The following is an 18,660-nucleotide window of genomic DNA, read 5'->3' as shown; positions in this document are numbered from 1 at the left end:
GAAACATGGTTGATCTTTTTATTCATAAAAACTCATTGCTTAATAATAAGTAAGCCCTTTTCAGTTGCTACTCATTTCTTGTAATGACAATAATTACATCCCCCCAAATTTATGCATGCAAATTAAAGAAGGAACGATTATTAAAAGCATAAGTAAATATAGCATCTATTCAGTCAAGCTATAGGGGACAAGGGGACAGTATAGTATACTCAAAGAGCAAAGTTACCATGCAATTTATTTAGCTGAAATTTAATCCAAATTACCTTGTAAAGCGTGGCCGAGTAGAGCATCTAGCTCAGGATTTAATTCTGCTTTCTCTTTCAACATATGGAATAAGAGCTGGTTTTGCGTAGCACTGGTTATTTCAGTTTGTTTAAGCCGACCTTCAAGTACTTTAATTTGAGCCTCCTTCTGGGCAGCCTGAAGACCCTACAACAACACCAAAAAAAAAAAAAAAAAAAAAAAAAAAAAGAAAGAAATCTTAGATCATACAAAACAGAACCTATACACAAAGATCTGTATCAAATAGCAAATGCATATGATGTCTGAACTCTGACATCAGATAGACCTTGATTCATCCCAGCTCCTCCACTCACAAGCCTGGTGACGCTGAGCAAGTTACCTTATCTTCCTGATTCTTGTTTCCTCATATTCAACATGGTATGAATAATACCCATTTCCTCGTATGTTGTGAAGATTAAGTGAGAGAACAAAACATAGAGGGTCTAGCACTGTCTCAGCGTGGGAAAAAAGGTGAATCAGTAATCATTATCACTTTCAACATTTAGGCAAAAGTTGCTTAAGATAAGCAGAGAGCAACTGTATTTTTTTTTCTTTTCTGATTTTTTTTTGAGCTGTAAAGAATCAGTATTGAATCAAAATTATGACACTAAATTTATTTTCAACCCAAGGGATTTTTCTTTTAATTTTCCTTTGTTAAAGTAAAATAGAAATTATTTTATTCTTTAAGTTGTTTATCTGTTCTAATACACAAGCGCAACCGATGAAAGACTAATGGAATTGATGTAAATAATGCTGACTTTTCAAAAGAATCTTCTTCCTTATCACAAAGGAAAGGATCACTGGAAAAAGATGAACAAAACCACAACAAATTAACCAAAGCTGAGGTTTTTAATAATAGCGTAGCTAGATCTTACCTTATTGATGCCCATTGACAGGAAGTGATCCAGCAGGTACCGGGCTTCTGTTAGTGTGCAAGCATTGATGACCGCAGTGATATCCAACGTTTCTCCTTCTTCCTACATCAAAACCAGCATATGATGCATCAGTACTTTGAGCTGAATGTGTTCAACAGAAGACAAAGCCTGCTATTTCATGAATTTATCCGATATTATTGGGTTAGCTAATGAGACTCCTCAGAAAAGTGTAAAATTTGATCCCTACCTCCAAGAAACATCTGGTCTAGTTTAAAAAGATAAGACATATTTGAGCAGTTAAGAATCCCAAGTGGATTAATAAATGATATATGTTTTTTACAAACAATAAATATCATAAAATCAGCAGAGAAATCTGAAAAGCAGGCAGGGAGTGGTAAACATGCAAAAACCGAAGAATCATATTAAAGATAGAAAGAAAATTCCTTCATATAAAAATTCCAAGTGCTTTTAATGACAAAAAAAAATACTTCTCATTAATCATTAAACATGTTTTTTAAATTACAAACCTTTGCTTCTTCCATTTGCATGATGTTGGCTTGACAATCAGAAATACTGTCATTGATGTAATCTATATTAGCCGTTAATGACTCCATCTCCTCACTGATGTTAACCACGCTTTTATCTCCCTCTCCACTCTCCTTGATTATCTTTTCCCTTCTTTTTGAAAGTTTCTCTCGTCTTTTTGTGAGTTCTTCCCGTTGCTGTTGAGAAAACAGATTGGATTTTAAGAAATTATGTTTACCTAGGACCTGGAGAACATTATGCCAAACGAAGTGAGTGAGTCACAAAAGGGCAAATACTGCAGGATTCCACTTACATGAGGTATCTAAAACAGTTAATGTGGTCGCCAGGGCGAGGGGAGTGGGAAGGGGCAGACTGGGAGCTCGAAATTTGTAGATACTGACAGGTATATATAGAATAGATAAACAAGATTATACTGTATAGCACAGGGAAACATATACAAGATCTTGTGGTAGCTCACGGTGAAAAAAGTATGCAACAGTGAATATATGTATGTGTATGTATAACTGAAAAATTGTGCTTTACAACTGGAAATTGACACAACACTGTAAACTGACTATAACTATAGTTATAAAATAAAATTAAATTAAAAAAACAGTTAAAACTCAGAAGCTGTAAGTAGAATGGCGGTTAGGACGGGCTGGCGGGAGGAGGAAATGAGTTGCTGCTCAGTGGATGTAAAGTTTCAGTTATACAAGATGAGTTGTAGAATTCTCTACAACATTGTGCTTATAGTTAACAAAACCATGCTATGTACACTTGAAAATATGTTAAGAGGTATCTCATGGTATCTATTACCACAATTAAAAAAAAAAAAAAGAAATGAGATGATGTTCATCTATTCATACACAATGCAGTCAACCCCCATCCCTGCCTCCCCCGAACAAACCTGACACATACTCAGTTTACCCAAGGAACGTATTTAGAAGACTACAATTAGCAGTCAGCAAAGCGAGAGCACATGTCCCCCCTGTTCCCCACACCTTGAGGAGCCTATTCATATCGGCCTCCATATTGGAAATGGTCATTTTCTGCATGATGATGTCTGTGACTCTTCGTTCAAGAAGCTGCCACTTCATGCGGGCGGTCTTGGAAATAAACACTCTGCCAGTCAGTCCTTTCCTCTGATATTTTTTCCTATATTATGAAAAAAGACAAACATGATTACCGAGGTGCTTATCTGATTATGTGCTGCCAAATAATGAGCTGTTTTTCATTTAAGCCTGACATTCAGTAATAACGCAAACATGATGCCAGGAGGAATAGAAGAATCGTGTTGACCTGGTTCCGTTTGTTGTGGGCGTTGGCAAGGCCTGGACTCTTGCCACGGGAACTCTCATCCTCTGCTGGGCTCCAGCCCGCGATGCATCTGTTTCCACAGCAGTTGCACTGGGACCTGTGTCCTGAACAGGGCTATCAGATGAGCTCAGCTTCCGAGTGACTTTCCCAGCAACTTTATCTGACATGGGCCTTACTTGCCGACGAAGAGCTGTGACCTGAAATGGTAACAGAGATTGGCTCATTCTCTGAGTCTATAGAAATACATCATTTATCTCGAAGCCAGAATGTTCCCTCTGAACGGTCAACTTGCCTCTTCCGTTTTGCGACGAAGAACCACTTCTTGGTTTCTTTTTTGGGCTTCCAGGAGTCTAAGTTGATGCTATAAAATAATATTGAATAAGTTAAAAGAGGAAGCTGAATGATAAGTATTTCCTGCTCCCATATTAACATATTTCCCCATTCCACTGGGAACTATAAGAGTTCTCAGAGGAATACGAGCTAATGACAATCCTGTACCCATTACTACAGATATATTTTGTTCCAGTAAACACAAATGCATACTGATACAGTCATTTCTCTCTGAAAAATGAAATATTACCTCTGTGACATACTTTCATTCAAAAAACACTAACATAGGGCTTACTAGATACAAATACTTTTCTGAACACTGTACAAATATTTTCTCATTTCATTTTTGTTAGACATTTTGTTTTGGTTACTGGCTGAGGCATGGACAGGAAAAAACACAGCTTAGAATATTTTGAATACAGGCATCTTACAATATATACAATAATCATAAACTCTGTTTTAAATATAGGGAGAACATATACTGACTGTTTTAGCACTTTCTAATAACTTGGAAAATATTATTATGTTGGGTAGAGCATATGGACAATAAAGCATGTCAGTATTTGTTACCAGTTTGTTCCTAGTCTATACTTTAAGCCATGTTATAGGGATGTAATTTAGGAAATACCTTTGGATTAGAAAAAAAAAAAACCCATAGAAACATAGATCCTAGTCTTGATTCTGTCATTTACCCAACTCTGTGATCATGGGAAAAGCTTAGAAACCGGACTTGATCACAAACATCTCTTCTAGGACTTTAATTCTGTGATGTAACAAATAACTCTCCATGTTCTGTATCCCAAATTCAAATTGATCATTCATCTCACGTTTATACATGTTCTTATCTTATCAGGTGGAAATTCTTTGAGAAAAGGACTCCATCTTATCACGGCCATACTCAATTGCCTACCATAATGACAGACATAGAAGCAAAGCTATAAATCTTTTTTTAATTGAGTGAACTATCAAAATCTCAAATTAACCTATAGTTTGAAGTTTGTTACTATACTAAGTTTCTTCATACTAAAAATCAAATCTCAAGCTCATTCATATTTTTATGTAATATATAAACACATTTGGTTCTTAAGCATTTAAAGCTGAATATGATAAGAAGCAATTTAGAAGGGAGATGAATATACATACAAAGCAACACACTAAAGGGAGGAAAAAGTCTGAAATGTTAGCTTTGTTAGGTGAACAGCCAGTCTCACATCTTTATAACAGAATATAGGCATATATGCTGCAGGTAAGATTCAAAAATTCAATCCCAGAAGTTACTTGTTCACTGTTGATCTCTTTATACATCACATGAATTAGTAACAAAGAAATAGGTAGCATACATTATAAGGAAATTATTCCTGTCATCTAAATGTTTAGTTTTCATTAAATTAAACGTTTAGTTTTCATTAAAAACAAAATACGTAGCCCCAAAAGTGGAAACAACCTAAATGCCTGTCAACTGAGGAATGGATAAACAAAATGTGCTCTATACACACAGTCATAAAAAGGAATGAACTACTAATAAATGCTATAACATGAATGAATCTTGAAAATATTGTGCTAAATGAAAGAAGCCAGAACAAAAGGTCACATGTTACATGATTCCACTTATATAAAATGTCCAGAATAATCAGAAAGTAGGTAAGCTGCTGTCAGGGGCTAGGGAGATGGAGGAACAGGTTATGACTGCTAGTGGGTATGGTGTTTCTTTCTGGGGTGATGAAACTGTTCTGAAATTAGAGAGTGGGGATTGTTGCACAAATCTGTAAATGTACTAAAATCTTTAATTGTACAGTTTGAAACAGTGAATTTTATGGTATGTGAATTATCTCAACTTTTTAAAAAAGCAGAAAAAAAGAATAGGCAATATGTTAGAATATGCTTCTACTTGATTTTAGTGGAAATGTATTGGTATAAACAAGATCTAAAATGCCCAGGAATTGAAAGCAACAAAAGACACTGATTATTAAAATACACTGCTATCCTGGGACAATAAATAAATAAAGCCATAAAGATGGAAGTCATCTGGCTAAAATATCTAATTTTCTATCTCATTATTCCCTCTTCTCTATCTCCTTAAATTGCCTCTTTACCTCCCAAAGTAGACTTCTGTTTTCTAAAATATCCTGTATTTTTTTTTCAGGAAAATTTAGAAAAAGTTGAACAAGAGAAAAAGAACAAAGGCTAAAACCTAACTGCTATGGGAAAAGAAAGGTGATGGCTTCTTTTAAGAAAAAAAGGTCGTAAGAAATAACCATATTGTCAAAAATTTGGAAAGAAAAAAAAAAACAATCAACTGTAACCTATAACCCTAACATAAACACAATTAGCATATTGGTATGTATCTTTCAAATTTTCCCTAATTGTAATCAAGCATGCATATATAAAATGCTGCTTGACACTTAATGTTAAATTATAGTCATTGTTCATTTTACCAAGCAGTTTCCAAATCCTAATTTTTAATGGTTGAATAACAACTTATTCCTCCTACACTGTTGGTGGGAATGTAATTTGGTACAGCTACTATGGAAAACAATAGAGAGATTCCTTAAAAAATTAAAAATAGAGTTACCATACAATCCAGCAATCCCACTCTGCACACATCCAGAGAAAACTCCAATTAGAAAAGATACATGCACCCCAGGGTTCATAGCAGCACTATTTGCAATAGCCAAGACATGGAAGCAACTTAACTGCCTAATGATAGATGACTAGATAGAGAAGTTGTGGTGTGTATATGTACAATGGAATACTACTCAGCCATAAAAAAGAATGAAATAATGCCTTTCGTAGCAACATGGGTGGACCTAGAGATTATCACAGTAAGTGAAGTCAGACAAAGGCAAGTATCACATGATATCACTTATATGTGGAATCTAAAAAAATGAGACAAACGAACTTATTTAGAAAATGGAAACAAACTCACAGACATAGAAAACAAACTTATGGTTACCAAAGGGGAAGGGGGGAGGGGGGGAATAAATTAGGAGATTGAAATTAGTAGACACAAACTACTACATATAAAATAGATAAACAACAAGGTCCTACAATATAGTACAGGGTACTATATTCAATATCTTGTAATAACCTATAATGAAAAAGAATACGTATATATATGTATAACTGAATCACTATGCTGTACATCAGAAACTAACACAACATTGTAAATCAACTATACTTCAAATAAATACATACATAAAGAAATAAATGGATGAGATATTTAAAAGAAACTACTAAATGGGATGAACCAAAATTTATTTAACCATTACCCCTACTGTCACACATCTTAGTTGATTTTACATTTTTCACTATTACAAATAACCCTAAAGTAAAGATTTTAACAAACCACTGTGATTTTTCTTAGTTTAAATTATTTTCTTAGTCTGAGTTCACTGAAGCAGAACTCTTATGTCAAAGAATGAGAAAATTTTCATAGCTCTTAGTAAAGCCTATTTTAATGAAGACTGATTATTATTCCAGGAACACTGGAAGAATTCTTAGTGATAAAACTGTCTTTGGCACCATCCTAAAAATCACTATCTTATATAATACTGCAACTACTTTCTCTGTCTCTGTAGAAATAACCAGTTAATTCTTTGCCATTTCCTTCCATCTCCTCCTCTAGGAAATAAGCTTCCAATAAAATTTATAATAATATTATAGTGTTTTTCATAAGCTTTTATGTTGAATTACTATAATCCATATACTGTAATAAATGCCATCTTATAAAATGGTTATTCACTGTCCTTAATATGCATTATTTAATAAAGTTACCCAAAACTTCTCTTCCATTTATTGAACAATCTTGTTGATGAACAACACTCTTACATAACTCAGAGCAGAAGTTCACTCACATCTCTTTTACGCTGATCCTTTTTCAACTGAGCAATCTCTCTGTTTCTTCTAGACTCTGTCAGCCTGGATTTTTCTTGTTCTTCTTTCATTTGTTTCATTAGGCGAACCTAAAATATTAGATAAATACATCCATTGTGATTACCCGATCACAATATGCATTAAATAAATCACATGTATGGAAGTATAGCCTTAGGATTCTGAATACTTAAGAAGAAAAAATGTGGAGTTTTGCTACACATTTTAAATGGTCAATTCTTATTTTCTGTAAGATTAATACATTTATATTTCTAACATACTTCTATCTGCTTAATGTTATATGCTTTCAGCTGTTCTATAACTTGAATGAATTTTGGGGACTTATTACCAGTAGCTGTGTCACTTAACCTTTCTAGGCTTTGGTTTTCTCATCTTTAACATAAAGGTAATAGTGTTATGGGACTGGATTCCTTTGAGAAGTCAATGAGTTAACACCTGCCCAGTGTTTATAACAGTGCCTGACACATAGTAAGCACCTAATCATTTCAGCTATTTTTGCTGTCATCAGCAACTACACAACGCAATTATCTAACTACTTCTTAAATTATTTCCACATTTTCCATTTTTAGGAACAACACTGATTTCCATGCCAAATATTAAGAATAATCTATCCCACAATAAAAACTACAACAGATTAGAATTCATATACTTTTTTTGGTCAAGGGAAGAAAATCTGTACTTTTCTTTGCATGGGAATGCTAAACACCAAATTCAAGATAGTTGTTACCTCTCAGGAAAAAGAGACTATGATCAGGAAAGGGTACATAGGGATACTTTGTACATATCTGTAATGTTTAATATCTTAAACTAGATAGTGGTTATACTGTTCATTATGTTACTATCTGTGCTTTTTCACATGCTTGAAATACTTTTACTTTTGTTAACCTTGTATAAGAGTTTTAAGAGAATAAATGTCCATCCCTGCTGACCAGCCCTGATTTTCAGCTACTCCAAAGAAAGGCTTTGATAATGGAAGACTACAGGAAATAGTTTCTAATTACCAAAGGAAGTGCATCATTTCTGAGACTGGGTTACCTTTTATTGAATATGGAAAAAACCACAATAATTTTTTTTTGGTCCCAAATCACATAAGCATTGTCAAATCAAACATTAATGGAAAATATAATCAATACCTTTGTTTTTTTCATTTCCATCACATCCTGCTGTAATTTCTTCAATTGCTTTTCGTATTGGGACTGATTTTTTAGTAACCTTGCGTGCTCTTTCTGAGCTGTCTGAAGTCTCTGTAGTTCTTTATTCATGGCTTGCAGTTTTTTTTCATATTCTGACCTAACTTTTTTTGCCTTTTCTTCTGAGTAAGATTCCACTGAGCCTGAATGATCAAACAATATTTGCATTTGTTTTTGTGAGACAACAGATTTTTTTTATTTCACAGATTTACAACTCATGACCTTAGAGAAGAAATGCCTTCCAAATACAAACCTCTGGAGGCCAGAGTGTCTTTCAATCACTTTCTCTTTTATTATCTACTCTTAACATATTTTACAATTACTGAAGTTTTTATCTGTTTAAATTTAAAAAATTTTCCCAGCATAAATCAAGGCATTAAAACAATTAGCCACAACTTTGGAAAAAAATAATTAAATAGCCTAGACAGGTACCAGCATGAAGAAACAAAACAAACAAAAATGTTTAACATAATGGGACAAATTAACATTTAATATGGCCTTTTATATAATTTTCTTCTTTCAAGGGGAGACAAAATAAAAATCCACTTCGACAATTTAGTTTGAACTTTAATTTGAATTAAATGAAATTCTTACCTAAGTTTTGAAGCACCTGGTCTCTTTCAAGCTGAGTGTCCCGAATTTTATGTTGCAGCATCATTAGCTTCTCTTCATATTGTTTTTTCAGGGTCTGCAGTCTTCTCTGGCTGTTTTCTAGTTCATCAATCAGCTTTTGCTTGATTGCAATTTCACAAGTAATGTTTGCTAAGTCTGCTTGATAATTGGCTATTATAAAAGAAGAAAATAAAGATACTAAGGTAGGCTAGCTTTTAAGCAAGAGCATGAAAACCATCATCTATATCACTTGGCAGCTATAAGGAAAATAACCTGAATACACCAAAAACTGAAAAAACGGTAACAAGATAGAGTGTTCACATCGGTCAAGGACACGTACTAAGTAAGAATGGACGTCATGCAATGACTAAACCTAGTAAGAGAACAAACATGAGCCTTGGAGGGCATACACAGGTCAGCAGTTATAAAAGGTGCTTTCCTCAAAGATGAAGAAGGTTAAGAGTTTTCTGTCATGTCTTAAACAAGTTCCCCAAATGAGTTTTGTCCTTGTACCAAACGACAAATACCTTTTTCATCTGATTCGGAATCTGATTCATCGGAGCTTTCACCCCCTTCAATGTCATCTTCCTCCTCCTCCTCTTCCTCTTCCTCGTCTTCATGATCACTCACTTCTTGACTCTCTTCCTAAAATATGATTTGTGTCCATTAACGGCACAATATTGGCAAAGCAAACTGATTCCCTCATCAAGAGAGACGGCTGGGGTACATAGTACAAGAGCGCAAGAATTTTACTTTTCATCAGTTAAAAAAAAAATCAATCCACAATTTTAATGTCATTTTATAATAATTTTGTCTTAAATCAAAGAGTACTTCATCTCTCATTGTATCCTATCCCCCACCAAACACAATGCTTTCACAATGCAAAAGACTGTGGGTTGCTAATATTTCATAGCTCACATTTCTCAAGATAATAAGTTACCCAGGAAACAGTTTAAAATGGATGCGCGATAACCAAGTCCCTTTTCTATGTATACTAGCACAGTTAACAGCAGTCAAGAACAGCCTAACTCAAGGACTCAAATTTACAAGTTCATTCTTTCATACTTACAACTTCTAATTCATTGCTTTCTCTTTCTGAAATACCCTTTTCTTCTTTCTTCTCTTGGTCAGTGTCTATAGTATCCTCTTTACCAGCCACACTTAAAAAAGAAAAAAAGGAACAAACGTGTACAGTATTAGAGAGGAAAATTGTTCACTTTTTCAAAACTACCAATTATTTGTAAAAACAAACTAGATGAGTTTATCATTTAACTGAGCCAAGTTACCATGTCTGATGCTTCAGAGGAAATCAGAAATTGCCATTCATCTCATAGTGCAGTGATTCATATCAATGGAGAAAATCCTATTTTCTAGAAACACTGAGGACTAGTTTATACCCTGGAGCATGACAGCTAATGAGACAGCTAAGAACCAGTTGCAGTAACATGAAATAAACTAGAATATAGGCCATTTAAATTCAACATAGGCCATTTAAAAAAATATATATTTTTGTTTTCTCATCTAAACATGTAAAATTTTTTCTCAACTAAATACAAAGATACAGAAACTGCATTTTTTAATTGATGCCCTAATACATTTAAGAGTAAATTTAAAGATCAGAATAAATCTGCCCACAGTAAGCTTGTCTACACTGGCTGTACCCATCACAGTGCTCTGGTCTCCCTGGGTAACAGCACAGGGGCTTTTCTCCTAGGCGTGCCTATAGCACAGGGCTGTTTCTCATAATGTTCTCACAGAAATGGGTCTTTGTACTTCAAAACTATCTGAAGTTCAGCCTGACCTCTGACTGAACAGGAAACTCCAGGATCTGCCTCAAGATTCACCAAGCAAATAGAATCCTCCTCTTCGGTTATCGGTGTAACAGCCCTGACTACACACTGCTGTCAGGTAATGTTACAGTTCATACATTTAATCCAACTTAAATAATACTAAGAAAGTGAACTTTAAATGAGTCTACCTATGAAAAAATTTCTTCTTGTGCTCTGGTAAAAAATTTTTAATCATTAAGAATAAAAAGAGTACTTGAATAAGGCAATATGCTCCAAATAAAATTCCTCTAGAAAGAGCTTAAAAATTTTATCAGAATAACTTTGTAACAGCTATGATTTCTTTCAGATATTCTGCTACACCAAATAACTGTTCTAATTCATGGATTTGTTTTTAGTTTCTAAGCTGAAAAATTAATCTTATTTAGGCCTTGTTCTTATTATTAAACTCCATCTAATGTTTAATTCTAGGTCCCAATTCTCAGACATTTTTGTACTCAGAACAAGATGAACATACTTTTCCTTAGTAAGCATTTTTCAGAGTTCTTAATTTATGTTTATTTATGTGATTATTTTCTTTAATTTCTATCTTCCCCACTAGACTGTAAGCCTCCTGAGGGCACGGATCGTGTCTGTATGGCCCAGCATCGCATGCCCAGTACCCAGAGGGTGTGCATAATAAATGTGCAGTAACTATTTGTAAACTATATTAGTCCCTATGAATGTGCATGAGCATCTCTGTTTGGCACCTCTGCCTGTGTCTCACACACTAATTACATTGGAGCAGAACAGCACATGTTGAAAGATGCACAAAGATGCACGGAAGACACCGTATCTCTAGAGTGAGAAGAAACTACCAGTAGGACCAGCAATAAATCCATCTTAACTAGAGAGGCAGCATGTCAATTATAAAATGAGTTTGTTAAATCACTTATTAAGAGAAAAATGCTGAACATAACTGAATGCCAGTTTTACATCACTTGTATTATAATAAGGCCGTTAGCTTTCCATCATCATTCATTTCAAGCTGAAAATCTGGAAAGAAACTCCCCTTTCATCCAATCATCTGATTCAAAGGCCAGCACCATGTGCTCAAGCAGTGCTCTCCTTGAGATTTAGGCCCAAGGCTTAGGGTTAGGAAAGGAGTGTGTGTTAGGAAAGGCATCTCCCGTCAGCATCCCTCATTCCCTCCCCTGTGCAGTCTCCCTTCCTCACCTGCAACAGTTGTGGCCTACAGTTTTTGTTCCTTCCTTACGTCAAGTTCCAACCCAAATTCCCTTTCATTCGGGTTTATGCAACCACCTTATTCCAAAGACTTGACCCAACACACCCTCCTGCTCCCTCCAAATCACTAGAATCCAGGGTAACAAACATTACTTTCACTTCCATATAAAGTTAACGCATTTCTTATAAGGTGCTTGTGCCAATTCTGATGTGGAAAAATCAGCGGTTGTAAGTTTACATTATCTATTCACCTTTATAAATCACTAAAGATGTAAGCTTTTAAAGTACAGTTTGATACTTTGTGATTATTGTATGTCAAATATTCAAGTTTCTCAATAAGTTAAGGAAATTTTCCATCTAAAATAACTAAGCAGCAATGAAAAGTCATAGAATGTACTTTACACAGAATCAGCATCTTGGAGCTGGAAGGAACACTCGTGACCAAGTGGCTTAAACCCTTTGACACTTGGCAACCGAGGTCAACACTTTTGTTGACAACCAAAAAAGAAACTGTGGCCTGGGGAAGCCAATCAGCTCAAGGGGACTTAAAGCCGGTGTCACGACTCCAAGGCCAATATTCTAGAATGCTGCCTCAAAGTTTGGTTCACTGACAAGCGCCACCCAGGAGCTTGCCCGATGTGCAGAATCTCAGGCTCCACCTCAGTCCTACTGAGTCAGAACCTTCATTTTATCAAACTCCCCAGGTTACCGATCTGCAGGTTCATGTTTGAGAAGCCCTGTCCTAGAGCGCCAAACCGTTCTGCTTTTGTTTCCCTCTAGGGATTACATACAAACTGGAAGCAAACTCTCTTCACTAAGTACATTTAGCTATTTTAACGCGGGAAAATGTTTACATCACACTACTTTAACTATACATCTTATTTTGGCCTTTCAAAATAGAAAATTTTTCACATTTCTAATGCCCTAATTTAATTCCAAGGATAAACATAATGTCCTAAATATGAACTAATTTGGTGAGTCCTAAGACAACCTACAGACAGAATTACATTCTAATTACAGAATATTCTAAGTAAGCTATGGAATAAATTATAGAAACTTCAGAATACTATAAAATATAACTGTGAAATATAAATTATTAAATGACTTAAAGAAAATATAATTTTAAGGTTTCCCCTATTTATAGATTAGTTTAACTGACTGTTGCATAGTAAAACTTCTCAAAAGGCTTATTTTAAGAGACGAAATTTCAAAAGTGGTGCTTCTAAAACATTTAATATTATTTTGAAACCAGTTTATTTTCTTAATGATTTTGATTATGTAACCAAAAGACATGTTTAGAAAAATCTACAAAGAGAAATTCTAGTAAGAAGAAAATACTACTTGATACTTGGTTAAATAATCCTAATACTGAATGAGTAAAATGCATATTTTTCTTATATTCAGAGTTCAGAAGTGTGCCTTTAAATTTGTTCAAATTTCAAATGGAAAAAAAAAAGAAACCCCAGAAGATCCTGTTTTTGATGCTCACTTCAGATACACTTTAAAAGCAAAACTTGTTTTTATATTTCATAATTCAACCTTAAATATGTCTTATCTTATCTGTAGTAAGGCCACAGTTTCCTTTTACTTTGTTGCCATTTTAATGTTGTTTTCCCAACAAAGTTTTCACCAAATAAGGAAGAAAGAAGAGGAGCCCACCCATGACTTAGCATGTGCTGCAACAAGATGTTAATTCCCACCAAATTAATAACTCCCTTTCTGCTCACAAGTTTCTGAAAGGTATTTTCTGAAAGTCAAATGGTGGTGTTCTTGGGTCATTTTTCGCCATCAGAATTATGACAGCTTATTCTAAATTCACATGAAATTGCCTAAATCTTAATTCATATAACCAGTGTGGGTTTTATTCTCGAAAAGTTTTTTTTTTTAAATATTTTTGGTGTTTTTGCTAATTTTATAAAATCACCATTATATTTAGGAGCACCAAACTGATCTAGTCTGAAACAATCCATAATTCTGTAACACACTTCCCTGCAAATGGCAACTAAGTATTTAAATGACATTTCAATAAAAAACCTGGGAAATATTCCAACCTTCTGTCTTCTCGATTGCTTTCCTCAAGTTTCTGTAGCCTTCAAAATCACGAGGCACAGTATTGGAAGGCCAAGCCAATGAAGGACAAACCAGACAGTAAAAAGCGAAAGTGATAAGAAGGTAAAAATGATACATGAGCTTGAAGACTTTAAAATAAATTTTAAAAGATAATCATCAAAGGACAATACACAGTAAAAAGGCAATACATTTTGTATGAATAAAAAGTAAGTAGAAAAAACAAGCAGCATTATATCTAAGAAGACTATATAGACTATCAGTTGAAATTATTCAGCAGTAAAATGTATAGTCTCAATTTATAAAGTTGATAAATAGTAAGACTATTTGGATACAATTGCTTTTCTTAACCTGAAATGGATCAATTTTCTCAGCTTCCAAAAAAAAAAAAAAAAGCCCACTTTCAATGATATCCTCTTCCATTTAAACTTTTAGAGAAGACTTTTTTTATGGCATCATTAAAAGAGCTTCAAAAAGTAATGCCTTTATACCATAACATGAAAATACCATTAATACTACATACTAGTATACTAGTTTTAAAACTTGTTTTCTATTTTAATACACTACATGTGAACATCACTAAATCTAAAAAAAAAATTATATTTCAAAATTATACATGAAATGGTGTTATGGTCAAATGAATATGGTTGTTATGATATCAGTAGAAAACTGTAATTTTATTAACTGAAAATTAATATCACTGTACTAATTACTCGACTACCAGAAAGACATATCTAAGGCAAAGGTGGCAGTAAAATGGGAAATGTAGTACTTTCCATTAGTAAGATTATTTTTCAAGCAGAAAGGTATGAGAAAGACTATAAACATGTACCTAAAGGCTTTGAAATGATGTTCAATGCACAGAACTGGGAATCTTTACTCAATGGAATGTACTGAGCACCAGTATCTGTCATGTAGACAAAAAGACAGATGTGCTAGGCTCTAATTAAGCATAAAGCAATCTTGATATAGTACATTTCTGCCTGGAATTCCAAAAATAATTTTCAGAATCATCAATATTTTAAAATGAAGAGACTGAGTCTTAGCTATGAATGACTTCATCAAGCCAGTTCTCATTCTCCTTTTATAATGTTAGCCTGTGACTGCTTTTCACGATCAACTTATAGACTACTGTTGCAACAAGAGACCAGCAATCTTTCAGAGAAAAAAATTCTGCCGAGTGACCTTCACCAGGAATCAAAATGTCCAGTATAATGGTTAGAAAGGGGAGAGAAATGCCAAAGAAATGCCTAAGAAATCCCCTGTGTTTCTAGAGTTTCAACCTGACACCACTAAATACACATAATAGAATGCAGTCGGACAAGCAAAGTTTTTTTTTTAATATAATGAAAGTCATTTAAAGCTAGATATCCAAAAATATGGGGATGAATGTGTGAATGGTAAATTTTCTTTATCCACATACACACAAAAAATGCAAAAGCTTTTATGCCTAGGCTTATACTGATGATAACGAGCTACAGTGGCTCAAAGGATATGGTTCCTTGGCAAAACCCCCACATTTTCTATTTTCAACATGCAGAATCTTTGTCTGCCTTCACAGGAGAGCTATGTTACAATGAGTGGATAATGTGTGCTAATAAGGAGATACACTTTATATGCCTTCCCAGTTGCCTCTAAAAACGAGTACAATCAGCAATTCCAAAAGACAGTGGAGGGGCAGAGATATAAACTAATAATCTGATACTTCTCCATGATTTAAAGAGTTCAGTTTTTATTTCATTTAGTTCCATTATAATGCCTCTTCCATAGTTAAAAGAGCGGGGGAGGAGACAAATCTTGTTAACCACTGCAACACTGCTGTAACCAGAAAAAAAAAAGATAATGTAGTCTATTCAGTTATTCTCCCTTATTTTCATATTATCCATAATTTCGGATTATTTTACAGCTCAACAGAAAACAAGCACAGAAAGGCAAAATAGTCAACCTTTAAATCCCACATACCAGCTACTGATGGTAGTTTTGATGAAGACTTTGATGCTGACGAGGGTGAAACTTTCATGTGAAACAAGACTTAAGGTATTCTCCTTGAACACAAATGTAGCTTCTGACATAAAAATGATCCATTGGCCACTCTTTCTACCAACACTTACAAACGGGGTAAAAAAATAATCTTCCCTATACTACTTAACTTCTTTTTTCTTCATAAAGTTGCTGCCCAAACGGTCAGTAGTTGGACGGAGGCTCCCTCTTTCAAAATTACAAATACCCCTAGAGGAAGCCTATTCGTTATAAGTCATTTCCACTGGTATGAGTCCCTTTAGTCACACGGCTTTGCTCCCAACTTTGAAACTAAGGAGATGAGAGAAGAAAGCAGATGATTTTTGAAACTGGGAGTACTTCAGGCTGGGGAAGAATTACATGAGAACTGACCTCTAAGGAAGAAAGGGACCAAGGCAGCATGTGGACGGACACCGGTGATCAGCAGATGGGAGTAAGAGAGCATGGCTAAGGGAGAAATTCAAACTTCCCCCTAAAGGCTGGTCTACATTCATGAAAGAGAAAGTTCTCTCCTCTATTTCCCTTTTCCTATTCCCGTTTGAATTTCTCTTACCACACTATCAAACGAGTAAAAATCATTTTATGTGAGTGAGTTGGGAAACCTGGACATTATGTATTTGTAACACTTTCCGGAGAAAAATTAGTTTCAAGCTCCAAACAATTTTTAATTGAACTTACTGTATATGTTAAGAGAGGACCACATTTTGCAGTGTTGTCTTTGATAAATAAAATAAATATGAGGCATATAATACAACTCAACCAGAATCAGTACATCCAAACAGGAGCTACTGCTGTCAAAGAGTTCCCGTGGAAGACTATCTTCAGTAATGCTGCTGTCATTCTAAACACTTTTGTAACTCTTTATTATTTGTTTGTTTCAATCTGTAGCAAATCCTTTGGCTAAGTGAGAGCTTACCAACATTAAACAAAATAGGAATTTACATTACATACAGCTAATAGTTATTGGTGATAAACGAAATGAATTATCAAGCTGAGAAAAACAGTATGAGTTTTCATTTTTTAATCTATAGGGCTTGAATAGAATGTGGTAAGAAAAATTCTATTAAGTTCTACAAATTTATGTATATAGTAATATAAATTCATAAATTGATTCTAAAGGCTTTTCTAGTTATACAGTTTATGGTACATAAGAACATTTTTCTAGGTTCGCACTATAATATATAGATCGCAGTTCACCAAGACGTATTATAGCATGTGTGTGAAAATGCTTTTATTAAGCATTTTTAAGCACCATATAGGAATTATTAATTTTTAGGAAGTATCCATTTGTTTCTCTCATTCTAAGCTATCTTTCACTTGCTTCACAGATAATTAAGGTTAACATCTCTAAATTTACCTTTCTGGCTTGGGATTTCCTTCTCACAAATTTTTTTTTATCCCACATCACACTTGGTTAGGAAATAACTTTTTCACATTTAAATCCAGTTGTTTGATGCGGTCTTATTAGTATTAACATCTGCTATCGTTTTTATCATAATAATTATTACATCTACCACAATCACTGAAACAGTCAATTTTTCACTCTTAAATAGTTGCTGTTTTATCTAAATTTTTTAACTTTAAATGGTTAGGAGTTCTATCATAAAGCAACAGAAACAAATCTTAATAATAAAATGTTTCTTCTTTAGTACTATTTAAGAGTCAAAATGCGTACAACTCGGCATTGCCACGAAAATAACCTGCATCAGAGGAATTAATTTAGGGTAACTATGATCACTATTAAAATGTCAAAACAGCCTAGGTTTCCACTAGGATCCCTATCTATTTTTCATTATTCATACCCAAAAGGTGATCATGATAACATCTCTAAATTTACCTCAGAAGGAAAGAGCAGAATCAGCTCATGACCTTGAGAAATATACCCTTGCTTATCCTTACTTGTTAGTCATGAACGCAAACCACCTACATCTTTAAAAACAAGTCGTACCATTTCACATTTTGACCAACTATACAACTGAATTTTACAAATAAATTATAAGTCATGTGCAAAGTCTCATTTTCATTCCCACAGTATATTGGGTCACACTGGTTTTGGTAATTCTGTGAATACTGTTACATTTTTAATTGCCCTGCGTAAGAGCTAATCATTGCATATTTTTTAATGCTGCCGTCAGTCACCCATGAGAAATACCTATTAAAATATTAGCATCTTGAGAATGCAATTTCAATTGCAATGCCTCCCAACCATAGATATGCAACTCGTTGTTTTAATTACTTTAATTACCCCTTTTTAACTCAGGGACACACAGCTGTGAAGAATTTGTCTCCAATAATTTTGGTCAACTGACTATTCAAGGAAGAAATGTCTGGTTGTCTAAATAAATTTCTAAATAAACTGAGCAAAGCAGCAGGTAGACTAAATGTCAATAATAATTACACAAAGTATATACCCTGTAACAAACTATGTGACAAATAAGATGTCTTTTCCCCCTTTGGAATATCTAGCCAAAAATGTTTAAAATTAATTTGCCTGGTATGTTCAAAATATATTCTAAGTAAGTAATTTGACTGCACACAGAA

The 18,660-nt window shown here is 34.2% G+C and overlaps 1 protein-coding gene across 17 annotated transcripts in view; it reads right to left on the bottom strand.

Moving 5' to 3' along the window:
- Nucleotides 1-18,660, bottom strand: part of KIF21A (kinesin family member 21A) — a 139,572-nt gene that overhangs the window by 32,710 nt on the left and 88,202 nt on the right. For 10 of the 17 annotated variants that reach the window (XM_074375027.1, XM_074375028.1, XM_074375029.1 and 7 more), the window contains exons 12-23: nt 14,085-14,123; nt 10,092-10,182; nt 9,550-9,667; nt 9,005-9,193; nt 8,354-8,553; nt 7,184-7,291; nt 3,292-3,360; nt 2,982-3,196; nt 2,684-2,837; nt 1,685-1,879; nt 1,158-1,259; nt 264-429 (exon numbers count right to left, since the gene is read on the bottom strand). In XM_074375027.1, coding sequence (XP_074231128.1) covers nt 264-429; nt 1,158-1,259; nt 1,685-1,879; nt 2,684-2,837; nt 2,982-3,196; nt 3,292-3,360; nt 7,184-7,291; nt 8,354-8,553; nt 9,005-9,193; nt 9,550-9,667; nt 10,092-10,182; nt 14,085-14,123 — 1,646 coding nt within the window. The remainder of the gene's footprint in view (nt 1-263; nt 430-1,157; nt 1,260-1,684; nt 1,880-2,683; nt 2,838-2,981; nt 3,197-3,291; nt 3,361-7,183; nt 7,292-8,353; nt 8,554-9,004; nt 9,194-9,549; nt 9,668-10,091; nt 10,183-14,084; nt 14,124-18,660) is intronic. The other 7 variants (XM_074375031.1, XM_074375032.1, XM_074375034.1 and 4 more) reach the window with 1 other exon arrangement.

Source organism: Camelus bactrianus, chromosome 12 (assembly GCF_048773025.1).
Source record: "Camelus bactrianus isolate YW-2024 breed Bactrian camel chromosome 12, ASM4877302v1, whole genome shotgun sequence".
In the NCBI taxonomy this organism is placed as follows: domain Eukaryota; kingdom Metazoa; phylum Chordata; class Mammalia; order Artiodactyla; family Camelidae; genus Camelus; species Camelus bactrianus.
Note: the sequence above shows the minus strand (reverse complement) of the source record. Positions and strands in the feature narration are given on the sequence as shown.